Raw genomic sequence first — 25,147 nt, 5'->3', positions numbered from 1 at the left:
TGTCACACAGGAGGACAAGGTGATTGGGTGTTCCGCCTTGTTACTAACGCTCTTTTTGACCTCTTGATAGTGATGTGAATGTTGCGAAGTCTCAGCGCTCTCTGGCTTCACGTCTTCTCTGAGGGTCTGGGGGTTTAAAGTAGAGATGTTCCGATACCAGTATCGGAGAAGCCTCCGATTCTGCTTAAAATGCTGGCATCGGTATCAGAAAGTACTGGAGTTTATGCACCGATCCGATACCACGTGATTTATCCCCGAAGAAAATCTACTTTAAAGTAGTTGAAGAACCCTATGTTCTTCTATGTATTTAGTATTATTTTTCCGTACCCTTTTTTTGCACATTAACTCCTTCCACATTTCACAACATAGAAACTTCATTCAATCATCAAAACGTTCAGCACGATTAGAACATTCCTTCTTTTATATAATATGGCCATAGCTTTCATCATTTCGGAAATATTCAACTTTTTTGGGGACATTTTCCCCATTCAAATGAATGGACGGAATTTTCAAATTTGACAGAAATTCATACATTTTCAACTGCTATCTACTCAGTTATACAATCACCAAGAAACACCATTCAGACTTTAACATGTTCCAACAAACAGCATTCACACCGCAGTTTCTTCAGAAATTGCACTCTCTAGTTTATTGTATTTATGTTCTTATGACTAACTGTCAAACTGGATAGTAAAAGAAACTAAGTTCTTTGGTGTTTATTGTTTGCGTTTGTTCATGTTTCACAAAGAGTTTAATGACAAAGATAGCAATTATATCACATCCATACAGGAATAGTAGTATACAGCTGTTAAAACATAATAATATATATGACACTGGTATCGGATAGGTACATGGTTGTCGGCCGATATGCATAGGTGTAATTTACAGGGGGGATTGGGGGGGAGGGGTACAGCCCCCTAAATAATCAAAACTGGCCAGTGCAACATCCCCCAAAAATCTAATTATAATTTCCTTTACATAAATAAAGACATTTGCACCATAAGTTGTTGCAGAAAAATTCATCAAAATGCAGGAAATGAAGTGTTTGATATGCTCACAATTTCTGTGAAAAAATGGAGATTTTGAACCCAAAGTTACGCAAGTTCAGCTATTGGAATCGGTATCAGGAAGCAAAAAAATGGTGTTGGAACATCTCTAGTTTAAAGCATGCTGGGTTTTAATATTTCTCTCTCCCCTGGAGTGCTTTTTCCGACTTTCCTCTGCTGTGTAGACGATGTAGAGCCTTTCAATTAAACTGAAATCTCTTTTGGTTGCTGTTGTGTCACAGTTGCTTTAATGTCACAGTGCAGCGATGTGTGTACTGTACCTAAACCACTCTGGTCCACTTCCTGTTTTGTTGTAACGTGTCAGACCATCGGCCGGTTGCAAAAAGCACATAGTGCTGAATGAACATTTTGTCTCCTCGTGTATCGATGTTTGCACTTTAGGTTCTAGGAAACATCACAGGAAGACATAATGTTTCTTAGCTAAAGATCCGGTTTATTGCTGTGTCTGCATCATTGACCAGCAGCCTCATCACATCAATACTTTTGCAATATTACAGGATGCAGAAGGCAGTTTTTTATTTGTAAGGGTTTTTAGATGTCCGTGAGCTCCAAAACAAGTTTAGCTAACAAACTAATAACAGGACAATTCTGCAGACATCTCACTGCTTCTTTATATTTGTTCTTATAAGAATAAAAAATGTTTAGAAGTTTAATTCACATCTGTGATCTTTAAAATACACATTATGATGGACAATAGCGAAACAAACTTTCTTTGGTGAAGTGCTGTATTTCATAAGCAAGCGGGCCATTCCCTATCTCGCATAGTTAACGGAAGTGAAATATAATTTGTGTATCCGCTCCGTGACTCGGATACGCTCCAACATTAAATTCTTCCTTGGCCCATGCTGCAACTTTCCACCAAGTTTCATTAAAAATCAGGCCAGTAGTTTTTCTTTAATCCTGCTGACAAACAAACCGAAAAACATAACCCCTTTCGGTTGATATAACTACAAAAAAATGTAGCAAAATGCAACATTGAAGCTGCAATGTTACATTTCTGGCCACTAGAGGGCAGACAAACATAAGAAAAACCTTACTAGAAATACTCATTTATCAGAATAGGAAGAATATATCGCCTTGTGTCGTGGTGTTTTGGTGCATAACACTTTAAAAGTAAGAAGAAGAAAAAATAAAAGATGGAAAATAAAAAGTTCAACAGTCAAGAATCAGAATCACAAATGCTTTATTAAAACTCAGGGTTCAATAAATGGAAAATGGGATCTATGATGAAGTGTGTTAAAATGCATGTATGGTATACATTACAGTAATGTGAGTAAAACATATTAGAAATATAATATATATAATAATAATATATATAATATATATAGAAAAATCAACAATACAAGTATGACAAAAATATGTGTATATATATATAGAGAGAGAGAGAGAAAGAGAGACAGTTTTGTGCAGGAATAGGGCTGTATGATATGAGTAACCATCTGTGCTCTTGTTCTTCAGCACGCCAAGTTGGGCCCTCTGAAGGACCCGCTGCTGGATGACCAGGGCGACTTCAACCGAATGTCCGTGGCCATGAAGAAGATCGGCCTGGACGACACGGAGAAGCTGGACCTGTTCCGGGTGGTGGCCGGCGTGCTGCACCTCGGCAACATCGACTTCGAGGAGGCCGGAAGCACTTCAGGTGAGCCGCGGTGTCACATAACTGAGAATGATGACGCGACCGTCCTGCTGATTTTATCAAGAAGTTCAAGAAAGGGTTTTAAATGTAACTCACTGCGAATAAAAAAAAAAAAAAGGAATAGTCAGAGTGGACGCGGCAGAGGCCAAGATATCCTGACTTTGAGTCCCTAAATATGGATCAAGCTCCAAAAACACTAGATCATACAATTCCCATGATGTAACTCAATTGAGTATCTTCGTAAATACTGACGTCTTTCAAACTCCATAACCTCCAGTTTGTAACGCAGGGATTCATCCATGAATTACGCAGCACGGTGGCACAGTGGTTAGCACTTCTGCCTCACAGCAAGTTGGCACTGCCGAGTTCGATCCCCGGTCTGGGAAGAGTTTGATCCCCATTCTGGCCAGAGTTTGATCACCAGTCCGGGCAGGGCCTTTCTGTCTGGACTTTGCATGTTCTCCCCGTGTTTGCTCCCATTTCTTCCCACCATAAAGACATGCATGCTAGGTAACTAGGACTACAGTTTGCCATCTGGCTAACTCTGGCGCATTTGCATTATTAAATAATGATTAATGTCATAATCAAATAAAGAAACCTTGAATCTCAATTAACGCATGATGGTCCTGCTGATTATAGAAAGTTCAAGAAACGGTTCTAAATAAAAACCCACTGCGAATTTATAAGAGCTAGAGATTTCAAAGGACGTAAAACCTGAAAATAGAAGTGTATAATATGGACAAAATTAACATTGTAATACCTGTAATAAAAAGGCAACTTCAGTATTTTTTAACCCATTTTCAGATGTTTTGGTATCTAAGTGTCTAATGGGGAAAACCAATGAATCGATTATGAAAATAGTTGGCGATTAATAGCAGATATGAGGACTCAATTTTGAGACTCGAGTCACACTTAAGTCAACTTCAGACTTGAATTAAGACTCATCCTCAAAAGACTTTAGACTCGCCTCGAGATACGGGACTCGTGAACAACAATTCATTTTTAGGAAATCATGTTATTCCCCTCCCTGAGTAACTTATAACCTAGCTACATGACACGTAACGTATCTGCTGCGCCCGGCCACATGTGAGAGAGGACCGCACCGGCAGCTGCTGTGCCATAAATCTGAAACTTCAGACAACAAGGCCCAAACAAAAGAAGTGGTGAATGCAAAATATGTGGACTCTAGCTCAAAGACTTGAGACTTGAGTTGGACTTTTAGTTTAGAGATTTCTGAGCATCTCTGATTAATAGTTTACAACTAATCAATTCATCTTTGCAGCTCTAGAGTTTATCATCAGAAACCAAACGTCACCAGTTCGGCTCCGAAAAAGGCAGATGCCATTTTGATCTGATCCCTTCAGACACTACACTTTGATTGATGGATATCCAGCCTCCGTCTCCCTCCTTCTCACATCAGTCTCATTGTGCCCCCGCCTCTCGTCACACTTTTGTTTTTTGTTAAAACCCAAAGGAGCCACAACAGGCAACTCAGAACCTCTCTCAGAATGACTTTAATTACTAGGGGTGCACGATATGAGGAAAATATGAATGACTGAATAAAGTCACTCAGTTCTGCTGCTTTCAGTATTCTGCTAAAATACAACAAACTGCTTGTTGGAGTTAAAACAAATAAAAGGAAATCATTTCTAACATTCTTCTATTGAACAACTTAAACATTGAATTGAATATAAAAGGCAGCACTAAAAAAAGTGACAGTTACATTTGAATGTGCAGTTTTCTGCTGTTTCAACTAACACACAAAATCTCTGAGTGTCTGTTGCGATATGTCGCAGCCTTTTTGCAGTGTGTTTATTGCGCAAGTTAATATTGCGATGACGATACAAAAAACGGTATATTGTGCAGCCCTATCAATTACATCATTAAAAAAGGGGGTGGGGGGCAATCACGGAAGGCTTGTATCATGTGGACGCACCGACAGTGTTGTTGTCATTACTTACGGGGGAAACAGAAACTACGCACTATAGCTTTAAAACTATTAAAACATATATTCAAATGCTATAAAATTGTAGCCTAGAAATCTAGACCACCCTAGCGGCAGCAAATGTAATTAGCAGCCAGGGTCGTCCAGCAACTCTCCGTTGGCTTGCAAGCTGGAAAAACCAAACTCTGGTCAGGCCAATCACATCGTGTATAGAGTCAGTGGGCGGGCTTATGGCTGCTGCTGCTGGCAAACAGCGGCCTATCCAATCGGCTTTAACCAAGACTCTGGAAGACTTGGAGTTTTTGACTTTTAGACTTTTCTTTGAGAAAAGAACAAAGAACGGCACTGAAGTCATTCTTAAAAAAGGAAGATGTGTTCGGAGTTTAAAGTTTAATCTATCAACTAGCTCTTCTACCTTCTTCGTTGCTCTGGTTGGTTGTAGCTCTATCCTATCGCGTGCAGAGAGAATTTGAAAGACCACCGTTTATCCCGCCCCTCGGATTGAGCCCTGCCAATGGGGAGTTCCCAGACCCAACATCTGGATGAGGGTCTGGCTTGTCAGGCTAATAAAATTGAACACCCAAAATTCAATGAAAGTAGTCATTACTTTTAACTGCGAAGAATGTTGTATTTGTTCCAAAGAACATACATGCATGCATCCATGTTATATTTTGGCCATTTGGTTGAAAGAAACCCATATTTCTGATATAAAAAACATTGAAAATGGGTCAAATTTGACCCGAGGACAACACAAGGGTTAAATATCCCAACTGCTATTATGTAAAAAATAAAAATAAAAAAAAATAATGGACAGTTACATAATACAACAATAATTCCCCCGAAGCTATCTTTTCAAGTATTACATTCTCTACATTTCAAGTGGCGTATTGCAGCGTGGTCGCTCGCTCCAGCCCATCTCACGCCCCATTTTCCCACAGCGGTTCACACTGAAGCCCTCCGGCGAGTCTCAGCGTCCATAAAAATCAACCGATGCTTTGAACTTCACCAGGAGTTCCTCAGCTCTTCGGTTCCTCCCCGCTGTTTCCCTCCCTCCGGGGGAAAGGAAGGGCAGCGGGGCGCCTATTAAATGGACTGGTTCTCACAGCGGGTGGCGATTGCAAAGCGTGTTTTACAGTGAGTGAGAAGAGTGTGTTCAGTCAGAGGAGGCAATCATCTAGTTTCCGAGGTGGGCTTAGAGTTTGGATAGAGGTCTCTGCAGGGTGGGATTTTAAGGGAGCTTTTAAAGGATATTTATTCCGGTCTCGGATGAAGTTCAGGCCGTAAACGAAGATAAGCCTGTTTCTCTCCGATGTCCAGCGGAGTCCTATTTTACAGAGCACAGACGTGAAAGTACAGAGCTTCTATAAAAAGCTGTTTTTGAAGAATATTACAGCACTCATGGCTGCACACGTCAGGAACGCTGACTGACCTGTGGCAGAGAATCAATCATCGCACAGTGGGAGACGTGATCAGATAGAGAAGGTGGAGATCCAGACAGCCCACAGAGAGAGAAATAAGAGGGGGAAAGATCTAGAAACATCTGCAGAAGATACTCAGCAAATGTTTTAGCAGAGAGTCCTCTGTGGCTTAACAAAGACGGAAATGACTCATTTCAAGTACAGGATTTGTTTTCGTTTACATTTTTTGGTTACACTTTACTTGAGGGTGTCTACATACGAGTGACATGACACTGTCATAAACATTATAAACAACTCGAACGTTTATGACATAACGCTTCTGTCATTAACTGTCATTCGGTTTTTCTCATGACAAGTTAGGGTTAGTTAGAGTTCATGTGTCATGACTGTGTCATGTGTTCATGACAGTGTTATGTCACTCTTATGTAGATGTCATGTCACTCTTATGTAGATACCTCAGTGTTTCCTTTAGGATTTGTTTTAGCAGTGGGGGCAAAAGTAGTCCAAAAGTCGCTAAAAGTAGCTAGATGACCTCATACGCTCATTTACATATTTGTGACGTCATTACGCAATCATTTGCATGGAGCTTAGTGGTTGTGTCAGCAAGGTAGATAGAAAGAAATAGAAATCTTGAGCCAATTAATCACAAATTCAATACAGCAATGTGTTTTACCTTATAATTATTACTTAGGTAGCCGATCTTTGAAGTAAAAAAAGAAATTCTACAAAGGGAGGGAAAAAGATCGATAAAGAATTCTCAAAGAAGGCTGTCTTGCCCAGGGCCAGGCCAGCTCAGCGGAGTCTTTCTCCCGTCGCGTCCTGCTGTCTCTCCTACCTACACCGGCCCCCGCACCCTGTCCCTTCTCCCCTTTCTACCTGCCTGAGCACTGTGCACAGTGCTGCTGCACATGAGGAGCAGGGGAGGGGCTGCTCCCCTACTCCTCCGTCACAGAACAGAAGAGAGAGGAAACTGTTTTGGGGGCCACTGGAGAGAAATACCTCGCGTGCTCGCTGGACAATACTGGCGTCTTTTTTTTCTACAGAAAGTCGCCAGATTTGTCGCTAGTAGCTTTTGTGAAAAAAAGTCGCTAAGGGGGTCTAAAAAGTCGCTTAATCTAGCGACAAAGTCGCTAAGTTGGGGGTGAATTATGTCACCAGTGAAGCGGAGGGGTTTGACCTCCCACAATTTAACTGGTTGAGGCGGCAGATATGGACTTGACTCCGGTCAAACAATCAGGCTCCAGAGGAAGTACGTCTGGTTAACAGAGCTTTATTTTATTTTATATTAGCTGTAGCTGTTACCAATGTTACAAGTAGGGGATAACATGGTGTAGGCAGCACCGATTGTTTTAGTTTTTCTCGCTACTGACAGCACTCAAAATTTCCAAACAACAGAGCTACGTGTGGAAATCGACCGGAATTCTCCTTTAAGGGGAGATTGACTGCGTATTATTTTGAACTCTTTCCACCTCTGCTTATCAAGTCTCTCATCACCTTTAACTGAAGCCTTGAAGACGATGTGGACCGGCACAGCTCACAGCACGTGGGCGTCACTCTCCCTGGCTCCGTACATAATAGGCGCTGTGTATCGCCCTCACCTTTTAAGAAGGGGGCACGTGAGGCGTCAGACGCCCGGCTTGTCAGTTTGTCATCGTGGAAGTGCACCTTGTTGCAGAAATGCGAGGGTGGGGGGGATTTAGAACATGACTTCATTCATATTTTTACACCCACTTGATCCTTTTGGCACGTTGTAATAGGTTTGCTCCGTAGATCAGAGAGATGACCCGATCGGGTCACCGCTCCTTCACAGACTCTTCATTCCTGAGAAGAGTTTAGAGAGACTTGTATGCTTATTGAATTTGGAAAGAAACTGTACTGGAAATATAACCTCCAGGAATGAAACTCAGGCGTCGTTGCCTTGAAACTGCCTGCTAAATATCAGATGACACCAGTTCATCTCTACTGAATCCCAGAAGACATTTGAAGACTTTAAAACAAACACTAACTCACTATGACGTTAGGACAAATCATGGTTTTACCCATTGAAGTCCAATAAAAAGCACATTTTACTTTGGCTTTTTTAGTTAATGATTTCTATTTCTATACCCATAAAGCTTTCAGTCAGTCAAGTTCTATTAGTTGTCAACTATTACATTAATTGCCAACTATTTTGGTAATTGATTAATCGGTTTGAGTCATTTTTTATGAAAATAAGTAAAAACTTCTCTGATGTCAGCTTGTTAAATGTGACTATTTTCTAGTCTCTTCTCTCCTCTGTGACAGTAAAATGAATATCTTTTGAGTTGTGGACAAAACAAGACATTTGAGGACGTCATCTTGGGCTTTTGGGGAAACACTGATCCACGTTTTTCACCATTTTCTGACACTATAGACTAAAACAACTATTAGATTAATTGAGAACAGAATAATCAACAATAAAAATAACCTTTCTTTAGTTGCAGCCCTAGAATAAAGGTCTACCTGTTGTTATTAAAGATTATCTATGTTTCTGTAAGCTTCAGTGTAAACACATGCGCTCTTGCTCGCCCTAACCTCGCCCTAACCTCACCCTAACCTCGCCTCGCTTTGCCTTGCCTTGCCTTGCCTTGCCTTGCCTCTTTGTCCTGATGGCGGGGTGGGCTGATGTTTGCCCTTCTGCGTGTCTTCCAGGTGGCTGCGCCATCAAGAACCAGTCGAGTCAGACACTGGAGCACTGTGCTGAGCTGCTGGGCCTGGAGGAGGAGGACCTGAGAGTCAGCCTCACCTCCAGGGTCATGCTCACGTCAGCAGGGGGCGCCAAAGGAACGGTCATCAAGTAAGAGACGCACACACACACACACACACACACACACACACACACACACACACACACACACACACACACACACACACACACACACAGGGACTCACAAGGTGAAAACAATACCAGTGTCGGAAATTAGGTGTGAAATAATCCTAGATCCTAGGAGATTTAATTAATCCCAAACTGGGAAATGACTCTGTTATGTTTCTGCCAATCGGAGGAGCCCCGGCCCTCCCAGGTTGAAAACCACTGCACAGAAACCCATAATACATTGACTCATTAGCTTTTATCCACAGGGATGCATATACAGTAGGCATGAGTATGCACGCACGCACGCACACACACACACACACACGCACGCACACACACACACACACACACACACACACACACACACACACACACACAGATGGTTGAGGTATTGCTTGTCTTGTTATCAGTCCGGAGAGACGAGCAAACACTCACTTCATCGTACGTCATAACGTGCAGTAGAGTGAAAGGAGGCTCAGAGGAGCTGGTTAGCAGCGTTAGAACAGCTGGCTGACTTGCCTCCTCGTCCTATCGTCCAGAAAAGACGCTCGCGGATAAACTCTGGAGCAAATCTGCATGTTTTCACCCAACATTCATTCTGAATAAAGTGGTCAGCCATCTGGACTTCCAGTGAAGCATCTGGATGCTGAAAGTTGTTGTTGATTTGAAAAGTTCATAGAGGTAATTTGCCTTACTTCTTTGCCTCCGGCACTTTTACTTCAGTTGGTAACGATAGTTGAAGTTAGGAGAAAATGGCGTCTCAAGGAAGAAGCTTTTGATTCTAAGGGACCAAAACCTTTTAATGGACACAAATACTTTTGTGAGTATTTGTGTCTTGGGTTTGAAATAACTGACCAATATTGTGAAATATATCCTTTCCATTTGTCTGGTCTTTAAGGTACAGCGTGTGTAAAAATAGTCGACGTAGCAGCCGTGACGTCACAGCACCCATTGGTTTGTGGACGGCCACTTTGAGGCCTCAAGTTGGGTGATTTGGCCGTCGCCATGTTGTTTTTTTGAAACCGGGTGTGATGATTTTTGGGGGGAGGATGATGCGGCTAACCCAGTGTTGTTTATGGTTTCAATGGCGCTAAGCTAAATGCTAAAGAGGGAAAGTTGCCGATTTGCAACTCTTCTGAAGCGGAGATTTACCGGCGAGTAAACGCGGTCCTCCGGGTACTGGCGCCATTCATTTGCACGTATGGAAGTACAGATAATCTGCAAACTTTTCCTTAAAGGACAATTCCGGTGCAAAACGAACCTAGGGGTTAATAACAGATGTGTACCCACTCGATCGCTCTCTGGATAGATTATAAAGACAGTCGCGTTCTCGTATACAGGCGGCCGCCGTCTTGGAAGCTACTGTCTTTCTAAACTATCTTTTCAATAAACTGTCTGTACACTTACATACTTCTCAATGCTTCGGTTAACATGTAGGGACCCTCATTATGCTACCGTTGAAGTGTGGTGATATTTTGAGCCTTTTTAGTGGTATAAATAGCAATTTGTTTTTACTTTCTCTGTGCCCCGAATACTAGCGTTGTAAGCTAATCAGCGGTCCGCGCTAGCTTGTTTCAAGCTCCAAACACATTTGATTAGCATGAAAACATGTCCCAGAGAACGACAGAGTAGGTACACATCTGTTATTAACCCCTAGGTTCGTTTTGCGCCGGAATTGTCCTTTAAGTTACCAGCTAGCGCTAGCAGTAGCAGGTTAGCTTGGTTTGCAGAACGCTGAACATTTTTAGGCGACCAAAATGTTCCGATGGCCAAGTCGGCTAGAAATACAATAGGATTTTGGTTAGATAGATGAGGAATGAGGCAGTGACGCAGTTACCTAAAATGTTTTCTTTTTCAAATGTGTTGCGTGTCAGGAACTTGGGAGCTTCTTTGATGCGTAGCAGTTTGTGTGAGCTTTGTTGATGTGGCCAGGTTTCCTTTTTATTTCACGTCTTTGGACGATTTGATCGGCGAGTGACGACTTCTTAGCCTAGAAATCTAGACCACCTAGCGGCAGCAAATGTAATTTGCAGTCAGGGTCGTCCAGCAACTTTCTTGGCTTGTGGGCTGGAAAAACAAAATTCTGGTCAGGCCAATCACATCGTGTATAGAGTCGGTGGGCGGGCTTAACATAAGGACGGCAGAGTTGAGACGGTTCCCTGCTACTTGAAAACAAAGAAGATGGCTGCTGCTGCTGGCGAACAGCAGTCTTTGGAATCGGCTTTAACCGAGACTCTGGAAGACTTGGAGTTCAGCTTTTCTTTGAGAAAAGAACAAAGAACGGCACTGAAGTCATTCTTAAAAAAGGAAGATGTGTTCGGAGTTTAAAGTTGAATCTATCCACTGGCGTTGCTCTGATTGGTTGTAGCTCTATCCTATTGCGTGCAGAAGGAATTTGAAAGACCACCGTTTATCCCGCCCCTCGGATTGAGCCCTGCCAATAGTGAGTTCCCAGACCCAACATCTGGATGTGGGTCTGGCTTGTCAGGCTAACAACTTCTTGTTTCAGAAGAACCTACCAGTTTTGTGTATTTGGTAGGTAAGAACAGTAGTGACTTTTTATTTGTCTCATAGTGGGCCATTTTGTGGGCCATTTTTGATGAGCTGTGTTGCTCATTTTGACATGATCTGTACTTTCCTTTTATGTTTCAGAACCAAATACGTAATCAAGCATGTGCAGACGTGTGAAAGAACTGTGTTATGTTAAAAATCTCTGTGCGCTTTCAATACTCAATATTACTTTTTTTAAAAGGAGTTAAACATTCTCAGATTAAAGATACTTTAACTCCAAACTGCTGCAAATGTCTTAATGTGATGCCAAGAAGAAAAAAATACCCTACCCAACAACAAAATGGACCCTGAACTTACCTCACCTCTACCTGTATTTTAAACAGTGCTGCAGAATAGACTTTGTACCTCAACTCTCTCTAATCAACTCTTTTTTTGCATATAAAAACAATATATCTATATGAAACAAAACCATATTACAGGGAGTCAAAAATACCAACAAACTTTTGTGTCACCTTTGCATTTTATCCACCTCAGCGCCTCTGGGGGGGTCCTGTTTGCTGACTCTTTCGCTGAAGGTGACCGTTATGGTTAGATGCAACATGAAAGGGATCGCAAATTATGCAAAGAGAAGGCATCCTCCTCTAATATTATTAATGGATCCTATTACGAAGGGCCAGAGGAATTGATGGGCTGTAAGCACGGCAGCGTGAAGTTTGTCTCGTGTGCATGGGTATCATTAGGATTTTTTATCAACGCTTTAGTCGCTTTTTCTCATTCTCTTTCACTTTTCTTTACACATCTGGACTGCCGGCATCTTGAGCCTTTGCCTAAACTGCCTATATACCACTGCTCCGTTCACAGCTAACAGCTAACTCCATACTCACCGTCTCACACACGCTCTCTCTCCACTGCTCACTGGCTTATAGTACGAGATTATTTCACTGTGAAAATGCAGCACAACAATACAAAAAAAACGTTGAAATGTTGAACTCTTGATTTAGGAATTTCCACCACTTTTACTGAGTGTCACTAATTGAAGGATCAGGGATTTTTTTTCCCTTAATGGCGGCGCGGTAAGACGCAGCGGCCACACCGGGGTCCTTAAGTTGGTGTAAATGTTTGTCTGGCAAAGACATTTTCAGCAGCAACTTTGCAATTATGTGCATTCAAACTACCGCACGCGTGTACCACCGGGATGCATTGGTACACATCGGAGAATATGCAGGACACTTTATTACAGACAGAACACTCGACACACTACGCGAGCTTCGCCTGCTACGCTATGTATAATCCATTATGTTATTTATAATCTATAATGTGTGTGCACTGAATGTAGCCTGTCTCAAATGTCGTTTTTATGTATTTGAAATGTGCTCAGCGTGTAACACCACTTGATCCACGGTGAAACGTTGTTTCGTCTCACTATATACAGTGTATATGGTTGAAATGACAATAACACCCACTTGACTTGACTTGAATGAAATGTTGAAGTGACAAGCGATGACTGGTGAAGGGACTCACTTTAAAACAGGCGGACACCTGCGGGACTCTGTGACGGATAAAGACCGAAGCAAACTGGAGGAAAAGAAGCGTCTAGTTCCCAGCTTTTTACCCAGCGGCTCCAGCTTAACGTGATAAATGTGAACCTGCGAAGCGTTACGGAGGAAGAGGAGTTGAGCTGAGTATTATGGCATTTATCACAGCTCGGCGCTCCTCGCTGAGGGAGAGCCTCAGGTATTAAAAAATAAAAACCCTCGGGCTCCGAGTGGAGATACCTAAACATGCCCCCGCCAGACCGTGCCGCTCCTTCATGAAGGCTTCAATGCAGCTAATAACCTGATCCTCAGAGTGATGAAGATGATGAGACAGGAGGGCAGAGACACAGCCAGGCAGTGATGAGAAAATAATCTCCGGGAGGCGTACCCAGCGACCTGTGTGCCCACTGTAGTTCGACCCGCCGGAGTAGTTCAGCTGAGGACATCTCTGAGTGACAGAAATACACGAGTTATCCACACTTAATATAGGAGAGAAACTAGAAAAATATTGGCTTTTAAGAAGCTGGATTCATAGAGAAGTTTTACTGCTGTTGCATAAAAAACTCATAGGTGTGGGTGAGGGGTGGTGGTGGCTGCAGTGGATTTGTCACATGCCTTTGGTGTGGGAGTCCCAGGTTCCATTCCCACTGTGATACATCAACCAACATGTCCCTGAGCAAGACACTTAACCCAAAGTTGCTCCAGAGGCGTGCAGCTTCTGACAAATATAGCAATTGTACGTCGCTTTGGATAAAAGTTATACTTAATGACGTGCCCCTCCAATATTTAGAAGAGGTAGATTTGTCCCCCTCCAACAATATGATTGGTTTTGGGAGATTAAGTCCACGTTTGTTGCTTTTTACGTCATTTTTGTATTTGTTTCTTGCTTGCACAGCAGAAGAATTAAAGTGATCAAATTAAAAGCATATAATGTGCAACACTAAAGCTGTTTTTTGTGACATTGCTGTGCTGTTTAGCAAGCAACATAACCCCAGCAGACAATCTTTTTTTTTTTTTTTAAGCTGACCTCTTCTCACCTTTCTGCAGTGATGGAGAAGTGTACTCCGGGGTGCATTGTACCATCACCGTTGGGTGTGCAGGTTACAAATGCGACAGAGCGACACATCTGTCAGTGATGCTGGGTGTAGTCCGAGGTGAAACAGGCTAGGAACCTTCAACCAGAGAGAGAAGTGAAACGCTGCTGTTCGGCCTGGTGTTGAAGCTCTTTTTAATGAGAAAAACAGGCAGCAGCTTACTTCAGTGCCGTTCTTTGTTCTTTTCTCAAAGAAAAGCTGAACTCCAAGTCTTCCAGAGTCTCGGTTAAAGCCGATTCCAAAGGCCGCTGTTCTCCAGCAGCAGCAGCCATCTTCTTTGTTTTCAAGTAGCAGGGAATTCACCCGGAACCGTCTCAACTCTGCCATCATTATGTTAAGCCCCGCCCACCGACTCTATACACGATGTGATTGGCCTGACCAGAGTTTGGTTTTTCCAGCTCGCAAGCCAACGGAGAGTTGCTAGACGACCCTGGCTGCAGATTACATTTGCTGCCACTGAGGGTGGTCTAGATTTCTAGGCTATCTCCATTTTAAACCAGGTTAAAATCATGTATAGAGGTAAAACAATTGCTTAATTATTTGACTACAAGATTGGCAGAAAGCAGTCGCCAACATTTTATGCAGTTTTCCGTAAAAATGCAGAAAACGTAAGAATGCCAAACATTCTTTGTTTCCAGATTCTCAAATGTGAAAATGGGCAGCTTTTTTCTATGTTATAAAGATTCCATATTGTAAAACATGAGATGTTTTTAAAAAAAATTTTTTCATTGCTTCTAAGACAAGTCAAGGCTCAGGTTGATAACTCTCAAAGCTCCGAATAACAACTTCCAAAAACCCACCTCCCTCCCTCCCTCTCTCTCTCTCGGCGGCAAATTATCTCCTGTGCACATACCTTTTTAAGCCCCATGCAACATCACGGGGAACACCGAGGCCTGATCCCTGCAGGTGCCTCCGCCGTATTTCTCTAACACATTATGCTGTGATAGGACGACCTGCTGTGTGACGGCCGACCCGACCCCCTAGAGCTGCAATCTGTGATTCACTTCTGCACCTGCTCGCTGTGTGCATTCCCATCAGAATCCAACATGTGGAGGCTGTATATATATTTATACACATCTCCCATTCATATTCAAATGTGGATGTAAACAGCCATGTTTACCTGCCGCATACCTTCAGCCCGATTACATTCCAGAGCTCAGTCTAATAAATCACCATGTGAATACATAAACAACATGTTTTGTTGCTATTTTTTGTACTTTACGAAGAAGGAAATTACATATGTAACAATTCTTAGATGCAGGTGCTTTGATAATCACATCAGACTTGAAGAAGGAAGATCTCGCACTCTGCATTCGCTCAGATCGAAGATAATGTTAATTTATGAAAGATAATGTTTCAGCCCCTCTGGACCTTCATCAAGAGTATTTCAATACTATGTTAATGCTATTTTCATTACGTTGTCTTCAATAAATTGTGGTGCTGAGCAAGAGCAGAGTGCGGGATCATCCTTGTTCAGACTTGAACAAAAATATGAAAGCATGAACCTGAAAATGAGCATGATATGGGACCTTTAAGTCACAGTAAATGGAAAATCTTTGAGTTTTGTTGTTTTGGTCGGACACGATGCATTTAAAGACGTCAACTTCGGATTCTGGGAAATTGTAGCTGGCGTTTTATTTCAATTTTCTCACATTTTATAGACTTATAGGTCAATAAATTATAATTATAATTAATAGTCATTGGTTGTAGCCCTAAACATTCATGTTCTTCATCGTCTTTAAGTGAATACTAAGCACATTGTCCATGTTTACATACTGAACTTCCTTTTCATTTATTCAGTTTTTTTTATCTGTTTATCAGTTATAAATAAATGTTTTTTCTACCTGTTATGTAGTGTATGTTGTATAAATACATATTCCTTGCCTTGTTGGATCCCATGACAACAACATGCAAAATGTCAAGATGCCACCGACAAACAGTCAGATATAGATACGTAAAGACCGAGACAAACAGGCAGACAGAGTGACAGCCCCCTCAAGCCAAGTCCTCTGTCTGCGTTGAGCCTGAACCCTGTCGCTCTGAAGCCAGCGATTGTTCTGCTGGCAGCTCGGCCTCGGCACACTCCATCTGAATGCCAAGCCTCTCGCCTTCATTTCAAACCCCTCCTACGCTAATGTTGATTTCTGCTCTTTCATCTGTGGAGAGACGAGCCGGGGCGAATGGATTAAAAGCTGCTCCCTACCCTGTCTTTGTCTGTTTCTCTTGAGTGTCGGTTGACGCCAACCTGCCTGTCAGTTAGACTCTCTATAAACGGACATGACAATTTATCACTGAATAGATGCTATTAAGTTTCTGAAGAACATCACTATCCCGATCATTTGGTATAATCGTGGAGTCAAACTGTCAACCTGTACCAGCTTCTGCACTGTGATTAGAAGCCAAAATAAAGATTGAGTGCAGTTTTTTTTAATCTCCTCTTGATGTTGGATTACTGATAGATTAACCGTTTTTTTGTGTTATTGCCAGCACAGAAACGAGAAGAAAACGGTTGGAAATCTCCCTACTGAAATCGTCCATTCTGCATTTTATATACTGTATGTCCAGTAGGTTGGATGTGGAAGATCTGCCGCTGAAGTGCGTTTCAGTGCGGAAGAAAGCGCTGTTCTTCCAAAGCAAACGGAGCAACTGCTCTCAGAGTTTCTGCTGGTGGCAGATGGTGGGAGGAACGAAAAAAAATCTGACAATTCGCTTCCAACATGTTTATTCTCTCCATAAAAGCCAAAAAGAAAAACCTTTTGACTGAGAATGCAAAAGATCGTCTTTGCACAAGGAGGCGGCAGACTTTCTGGCGACAGCAGATGGTTGAAGGGATGGAAAAATCCCTTTAGGGAGCAGGAGGGAGGACGGGAAGCTGCACAATGAAACTATCGAGTTTTATGGGAAATACAGCCTTCATTTTCTGGCACAACAGTTGTATTATTAGTGGTGGTAATAGTTGATGTCATTTGGTACAAACTTTTTCAGATAGATCACTTTTCCAACTGTCGATAGAAACAACATGTTATAATATAAAAGACTGATGCAATATATTGTTAAAGCCTGCGAGATCTTAGGAATATTTTAATGACATTTTTTTGAGCGGAAACTCCATGACTACAATTTGTGTAAAAATTAGATTTTGTTGGATAGATTTGGAGAAATTTGCAGAACGTTCAGCTGCCGTGTTTTTCCAGATTGAAACCCAGAGAGTGGCCAGTTCAGCTGAAATAGGGATACATGCTGGTGTCTGAATGAAGGCGAGAGCTGTCAATCATCTGTTTGACAGGCTCCTTTGAAAGGATGTCTGTCTCCAACAGATGATCCTCTTCGAACCAGAGATAGCGAAGTGAACATCGTTTTCATCATTTGTAGCAAAAAAGGGACACCTGACAGTGTATAACACTATTTAAATTAGCTTTTTTTTTTTTTTATAAAATAAAATAACTGGGATGGTTCCATACAACGGGGTTTGTGTCCTGTTCGTGTCCCACATGTCACTGAAACATATATTTTGCAACCCCACCCACCATCTTTTCCTAAACCTAACTGTCCTGTTCTTGTGCCGCATACGTGAGCGTCAAAAAGTGACACCAAGAGTCCCAACCAAGTGTGTCTAAATATGACGCCAAAGGAGACTTTTGGCATCAATAACAAACGCCAAAGGCACCTGACCAAGCGGCGCTTTTTGACGCGATGGTAGTGAGCCCAACGCTGACTCAAGTGACATCACTTGAGGGCATCTATCAGACTTTACACAGCTCCCTCCGGAGACACAAAAGGTTAATGCTACTATGCACATAGAAATGATGTCTCCAACTCAAAAATGACTTGTAGTTTGCTGATGAAAATGGTTCTTTCTACTTGCTTGTAACTACGTTCTTTACGATACATGATGGGAAAGCATTCATTGCTGTCGTGATCACTGTGATGTGGTGTGTAGGCGGCTGTCTCGTCTCCATGTCACCACCTTCAGCATGGTGGCCGCCGCTGCTGGCTTTTTATTCCAAAACTCATTATTTCCTGAGTAAGCGTCTCCCACGTAAGAGCCACCAGACCTCAAGTATTTAGAGCAGCAGATGTTAAAGCTTTCGTTAGGGCAAAGTGCAAGTGGCAACACAGCCAAGTCTGTACCGTATCTTATTTATATGAACAGTTCACGGATTCATGCTTTCATTTGGTAAAAGTGGATAAAATGAGACCCATAGGTGAATTTAAAAAGGAGGCTGCGGGTTGGACTCCTGCCAGCGCCGGTTATTTATTTGTCTAGGTTATGTAAGCGGGAGTGCAGACGGCTCTGTGTGTGCGACTGAGAGTGGGGAGGTGGATAAAGAGTGGGAGGGAGATTGGATTTAAACCGATAGAGAACATAAATTGGTTGTTGGTCTTTTTGTTTCTTTTATTTGCGTGTTATTTTCTGCTCCGTATACTTTGGGAAACAGAAATCTAATCATGTGCCGTGACAGTAAAGCAGATTAAAACAAAGTGAACTGAATCCTCCACGTAAAGCAGTTTGTTTTGTGTGCACGTTAACGCGCTCATTAAAGGAGAATGGAGGTGAGGAAGAGGAGACGTTGAGGAAGGACAGAGTTAATTGAGAGAGAGTGTAACAGAGGGAGAGGTGTAAGAGACTGAGGAGGAGAACAGGGCTGTTAATGGCACTGATCTCCAGATTTGATTCAGGTTTATTAACATCAGATAAAATCTCATTTCAAATAGAAGTGTTTCTTGGCATTCATCCTCAAATGTTAATTACGTTTTGTTCCACAAATAAGCAGCTAGACTAGAGCTAGACTCCTGCTCCTTTGTTTTGGGCATAGTTCAAATTAATTGACAAGAGCATCAGCATGGAAAAGTTAGAATAAAAGTAGTTTTGTTTGATTTAAAAAAAGAAATTAAGTTGGAACAATGTTTGCGTCAGAAAAAGGACATTGTGTCTAGGGCTGCTCGATTATGGAAATAATCAAAATCACGATTATTTTGGTCAATATTGAAATCACGATTATTTTACACGGCTACTCATTGACTCATTTTGGAAAGACGTAATTATTGAAATAAAAAAACAAAAAACAATGAAGCGTCACAACAACATCCTGTTGATCTGCCACTCTCACACTCTGTCTCACACACATACAGAAGCCCTCATTATTCAGATGGTTCCCCTAATGACTGAAAGTGTCTCCTTCTGTAGTCGAGCAGTCGTGTCAGGTCGCCATGACTCAGGCTAAAAGAATATATTTGCAAGATGACAAAGTTCGGAATAATTTAAACAGAATTGTTACTAAATGCACATTAACCTGAGTCGCCTAATTCCGAGTCAACAAACGGAGTCATCGCCGCTGTCTGGAGCCTCATCATTCATTTTCCTTCTGTGGCAGACAAACGCATACGAGGTTGCACTGTTTGTATTCGGGCGGTTATTAACGGCACACTCGGGTCTTGACAGTGTCCTCGAAGAAAAGTTTAATGACGGCTCACAGCCAACACTTGTGGAGAATCTGCAGGGACACATTACACGTGTTGGTCTCATTATAAATATGATTTGGGTGTCAAGAGTTACAACTCTCTTGTTTTATTAATTAATTCATCTTTCTTTCTATTTTCATTGTCTTATGAGGAAAGGGTCTTGTTTGTACTGGGCTAATTATCCTCAAACCAGAATAGAATAGTCTTTATGTTCATTCAACGCAATTGGACACAGTCAGTGCAAAACATCAGCAAAAGTGCAAAATAGGTAATAAATAAATAAATACTTACATTTAAAAGAGCCTCTAAAAGTCACTATAAAAATATATAAAAAGGTAGTTTTAAAAAACATAAAATAAAAGACTGTAAAGACACAAACAAAACGGGCATACCACACATAGACATACACTGCACGATTCATCCTTAAAACTAATTGTCGATGAGGAGTGGGACAGAATCTGTATATTAAAACTATGTCACGCGATGTGAGGGTGCGCCTCATTCAGTTCCAGATTATGCATTGCTTCTGTTAGACTCCCTCCAGATTGTTTAGTATTGGTCTGAATGGCACACCACACAAAACACACGTCATATAAACAGGTTTGCCAGATTGGATGTCTCCAGTAGAAAATGGGGAAAGCACCTGAACTTTCTGAAGGGCTCCTAAGAAGCTTTGTACTGCGGAGAGACGTGTATGTTGGGCTTATGGTGTTGTCATTTATACATATGTTTATTTGGTATATGGTTTATGGTCAGGACTTTAAATTGACACCCGCCAACCTGCCAAATGCAGGTAAAAATGATCTTTGGCGGGTAACATTGTAAAGCAGAGGTCTTCAACGTTTTTTAAAGCGAGGACCCCTTAACTGAAAGAGAGATGGAGCAGGGACCCCCTACTACATATATTGTTTAAAATTGAGTTGCATATTAAACTGGGCCTACAATAACGTGTGAGTGGCCTGAAGTCTTTATACATACCTTTTTAGTGTACAGAATATTAAGCTGTTAAATAATAATTGACATGTTTCTATAAATCATGTTTTAATGTTAAACAACATACAGTAAATGTGGCACAGTGAATCCTTAGGATGACCATTAGGCTGATTTATATTTGCTAATAATATGTTGGATTCAAATTTTCATTTTTTTGTATTTAAACTTTCAAAAAATGAACAATAATTTGGCGGCTCCCCTGCGGTAACTCTGAGGACCCCCTAGGGGCCCCGGACCCCCTGTTGAAGATCTCTGTTTTAAAGTTACTAGCCAATGTGGCTGGTGATGAATGAAGCGAAGCGTCTGCTTGAATCATCCAGCTGCAGAAACGATGCGACCAGTCAGTGTTTCCAGATCGGTCTATTTTGCGCCAAGAAATTTGGGCAGTTTAGTGTGTTTTTGCCTTGGAAACGCAATCTTTATGCTTGTAGTACTAATCCTACATTTTCCGTGAACGTGTCAGACAACCCTTGGCTACGTGCCTAGCGATTAGGAGCTACGCTGAAATGGAGAAGACAGAACGGAAAGGAGCCAAAGGAGCTGAAATTAAACCAGAGGAGCTGAAATTAAAGTAAAGCTAGTTAGGGAACAAAGAAACGTGGCTAGTGTAAAATCTGATTGGCTGGTAACTTAAAAAATCGACTAGCCATGTTGGCTGCTGATCAAAAAACTGAGCATCAGATAAAAAGATAGGGACACAGTTAACAGGCAGTGTTTTACGATACTTGAACTCAAAATAGGGAACATCTAAAGCCCAGTTCAGACCAAAGATTCTGGACGAGATGAGTTGAAACTTGAGCCGGTCTGCAGAGTTCTGAAACCTGCCGGTTCACACCAATGAGACGAGACGGTGTCTCATCTCCATAGCAACGACTCTTTGTACTTCCGTTCTAACTTCCGACTTCCAGGCTTTTTGTAGCTGGATATATCATTTGTTGCGTCTAAATATGAATGTGGATAACGTTAGTGATAGTGACATGTTCGCTACAGTTGCATTTCTAGAGATGAATCAGCAAAAACACGTTTTATTTCTCTGATTCACGGCTTTGTTCTAACTCTGCTGGGCGCTCCCTCTCTTCAGTCTCTATCTCGTTCCACCGTATAACGTTACAGTGCTTCCGGGTGGTCGTGGCTCCATCTAAAACTCTGCCATTTCGACCAGCTGTTTGTAAAACTAAATAAAATGGATTATGGATTGTTTTATTCCTATAGTTTATATCTTCACCTTCACCAGACTTCAGACTTCACCAGCTGACTTCTCTATTGGCTGTTGAAACAGGAGACGTCTCTTACGTTCTAAAACCAGCCTCTGGAGACTCCACCAGCTGACTTCTCTATTGGCTGTAGAAACAGGAAACCAGCCTCTGGAGACTCCACCAGCTGACTTCTCTATTGGCTGTAGAAACAGGAGACGTCTCTTAGGTTCTAAAACCAGCCTCTGGAGACTCCACCAGCTGACTTCTCTATTGGCCGTTGAAACAGGAGACGTCTCTTAGGTTCTAAAACCAGCCTCTGGAGACTCCACCAGCTGACTTCTCTATTGGCCGTTGAAACGGGAGACGTCTCTTACGTTCTAAAACCAACCTCTGCGACTTGAACAGCTGAGTCGCAGCGACACCATCAGCTGGCTTGAGTCGAGCTGAGACAGACTAGTTCAGACCGCTGCAACTTTTCTCTATGACGTTCTAAAACTGTTTTGTCTCGAATCTTTGGTTTGAACTGGGCTTAACGTGAGTGTAATTTCAACAGAGCGAGGGGACTGTAAGTGGGGGGAGACTGAGTGGGAAGGAAAAGAGCAAATGGAAGATGCCAATCAGGGCGACTCCGGCAGGTTGGGTCAGCGGTTAACAGCTTGTGAGAGTCGCGGTGGGATTAGTCCGTCAATCCGGCAGCCAGACGTGCCATTTAAACAAAGCCTGTAACTTCTGTGGGCTCAGCACATCCATCTACATTTCACCCAATACTTCTCTGTCTTTATTTAATTCAGACGTTTGGATCCTTTTCTACCGTAACGCTCTCTCTTAAACCATTTCTAAACGTCAATCTATCTCCAACCTGCGAGCCTGGACCTCTCCAATAATAATAATATAAACTTTATTTATACAGCACAATTCATATATAAAATGCAACACAAAATGTTTAACTTAAAAAAAACAGATCATCATCATGATAAGACAATAAAACATCACATTTAAAAAGAAATCCGAGTGGTTGTAAGATAAGTCTGAGGGACGAGGGGTGAGACAATTAACGGAACAGAAAAGTAGTTAAGCCTATTTTTCTGCAGCACATAATTGTGTTTAATTACTTCCTGCACGTCTAAAATAAATTAAAGAATGCAATCTTTGTTTTGATTTATTTTATGATTTTAAAAAAAGAACCACAAAAGACACTTCATGGCAGTAATTATGTAGGCCGACATCATAAATCACAGAGGATACAAACACAATGAAGCCCGAAGGCTTATTTCCTTTGTGGTCCTAAAACACTGAACACACCACAAGATAAAATGGCACAACAAGACAACAAGAGCAGATGTTTTGTACATCTTTCCTATGTCTATTTAATGAGTATTTGTCTTATCCTGATGTGTTTTCTTTTGAGTGGCTGATAAGATAAGATATACTTTATTGTCCCCGAAGGGACATTAGTTTTGGACTCTGTCCGTTCTGCAGCTTTACAAAGACAACACAGAATACAGAAAATAAGCATCTCTCAACACATACTCTCATGCAACACAAAACATGCTCTCATATACATTAGACAGGTACCTATATAGTAATGCTCTCATATACATTAGACAGGTACCTATATAGTAATGCTCTCATATACATTAGACAGGTCCCTATACCTGACACCTATACCTGACACATTTCCACATAATCTATGCAGTACACAATGACACATTGAACAATCCAACAGCCCATGTATTGCACCACTAACATATTGCATAACCCCAATAATCTACATATTGCATGATGACATGTGTGCACAACCCAGCCAGCCTACATGTTAGTGTTGATAAGCTTAATGGACATAGGCACGAGTGAGTGGCTGTAAAAAGGGAATTTCCCCAGTGTGGGATTAATAAAGTCTATCTTATCTTATTCCTGTGATGGCTGAAAAGTCCATTTTCGAATCCATTTTTCTCCCATGTGGTGTCTTCAAGGACGGAGTCAGAGAGCAGCTGCAGGTGTCTTCAGAGAGCACCGTTTCTACACAAGGCGACAGCAGTAATTACACCGTGCAAGAGAGAAAAACACTCACACTCATAGGGAATACACATTAGGCTACTTGTACTATTAATGTCCTGGATAAGTATGCTGCCCTGGCATTTTAGACCTCTTGGTTTTTAAATGAGAGGGCCTCGCCGCGACATTAAAACCTCTGGCAGCGGCATGAATTAAACATGGCGACGAGTGGAGAGAAAGCAGGGGTGAAGTTGAGGAAGTGTGGGAGTGTTGCTGGGCGACTTGTCAGGGTTTAAGGTCCGCTCTGTGGCCATAACTCTGTCCAACTGCACAGAGCAACTTCATATTTACATTTAGTCTTTGCTGTTTGAACATCATAAATGTAATATTTAAAAAAAAGTTCTTCATTTATAAGCTATTTTTATTTATTTTCATGTTTATTTGAACTAGTACAGTGCCCATTCAAAATGTGCCTGTTTGGAACGGGCCGATTGCTTGACCTGTGGTATTGCTTCTTGTAGCTTTCTCCAGTACCATTGTACCCCAAAATTAGTTACAGAAGGACACCAAAGCACTTAATATGCAACCCCACTTTATAGCCTACTACTGACTACTACTGTGTACTTCCTATTCAGAGGAAAACATTGTACTACATTTACCCGACAGAGAACGTTGAAGATGTGGAGTAATCACAGACATATTGTGACGGATAGAAATGGCTTTTCATTGAGTTTCCAATTAGAAAAATGGTCTCAGTGAATTTAAGCTGGGCTTAATTCACAGTTTATTAATAGCCAATATTCAACGCTGTCCAAACAGCTCCAAATTCCAAACCCCAAGTTCATTGTTACCCAGGAAGCCAAGTGTGAAGTAGATCCGATGAACGGTTCATGAGATATTTCAAAGACAGACACACCCACACAGATATTCCGATTTATTAGAGAGATAGGGACAGATGCTACGACATAAGCGGGATTTATGGTTCTGCGGAGGCTCTACGCAGAGCTTTCGCCGTAGCCTACGTAAGTGGCCTGATGTTTATACTTGTGCGTTGTTTTGTGTGTGTGTGTGTGTGTGTACTGTCTGTCTGAATGTACCTGTATTCACTCTCTGTCTGAAATGCTCCGTTTTAGCACCTGTCTCTTTAAGACCCCCAGCTGAAAAAGCCCAGTCTGCTCTGATTGGTCAGCGTTTCCAAGCCTTCTGCATCTGCGCTCTCCGAGTCTCTGCACCGTCATTGCAGCCGGGGAATGACTGTAACGGCACTATACTTTCTACCTATACGTAGTATTGTTGTGACATCACAACTGTACGGAAGTCCTGACAGCACAGTTTCTGAATACGGGCTGTGTGCTTTTCTGAAAGTATGCAGCAGACAAACATGGCTGTTTATCAATATAAATGGGAGATGTGTATAAATATATATACAGCCTCCACATGTTGGATTCTGATGGGAATGCA

At 41.8% G+C, this 25,147-nt stretch overlaps 1 protein-coding gene across 10 annotated transcripts in view; it reads left to right on the top strand.

Annotated features, from left to right (window-relative positions):
- The window catches only part of LOC144533599 (unconventional myosin-VI-like), a 164,637-nt gene that overhangs the window by 57,568 nt on the left and 81,922 nt on the right, over positions 1–25,147 (top strand). For all 10 annotated transcript variants that reach the window (XM_078275079.1, XM_078275078.1, XM_078275077.1 and 7 more), the window contains exons 11-12: positions 2,526–2,706; positions 8,737–8,881. In XM_078275079.1, the coding sequence (XP_078131205.1) occupies positions 2,526–2,706; positions 8,737–8,881 (326 nt within the window). The remainder of the gene's footprint in view (positions 1–2,525; positions 2,707–8,736; positions 8,882–25,147) is intronic.

The sequence above is a fragment of the Sander vitreus genome, chromosome 18, assembly GCF_031162955.1.
Source record: "Sander vitreus isolate 19-12246 chromosome 18, sanVit1, whole genome shotgun sequence".
Lineage (NCBI taxonomy): Eukaryota > Metazoa > Chordata > Actinopteri > Perciformes > Percidae > Sander > Sander vitreus.
This window is presented reverse-complemented; position numbering and strand designations above follow the sequence as displayed.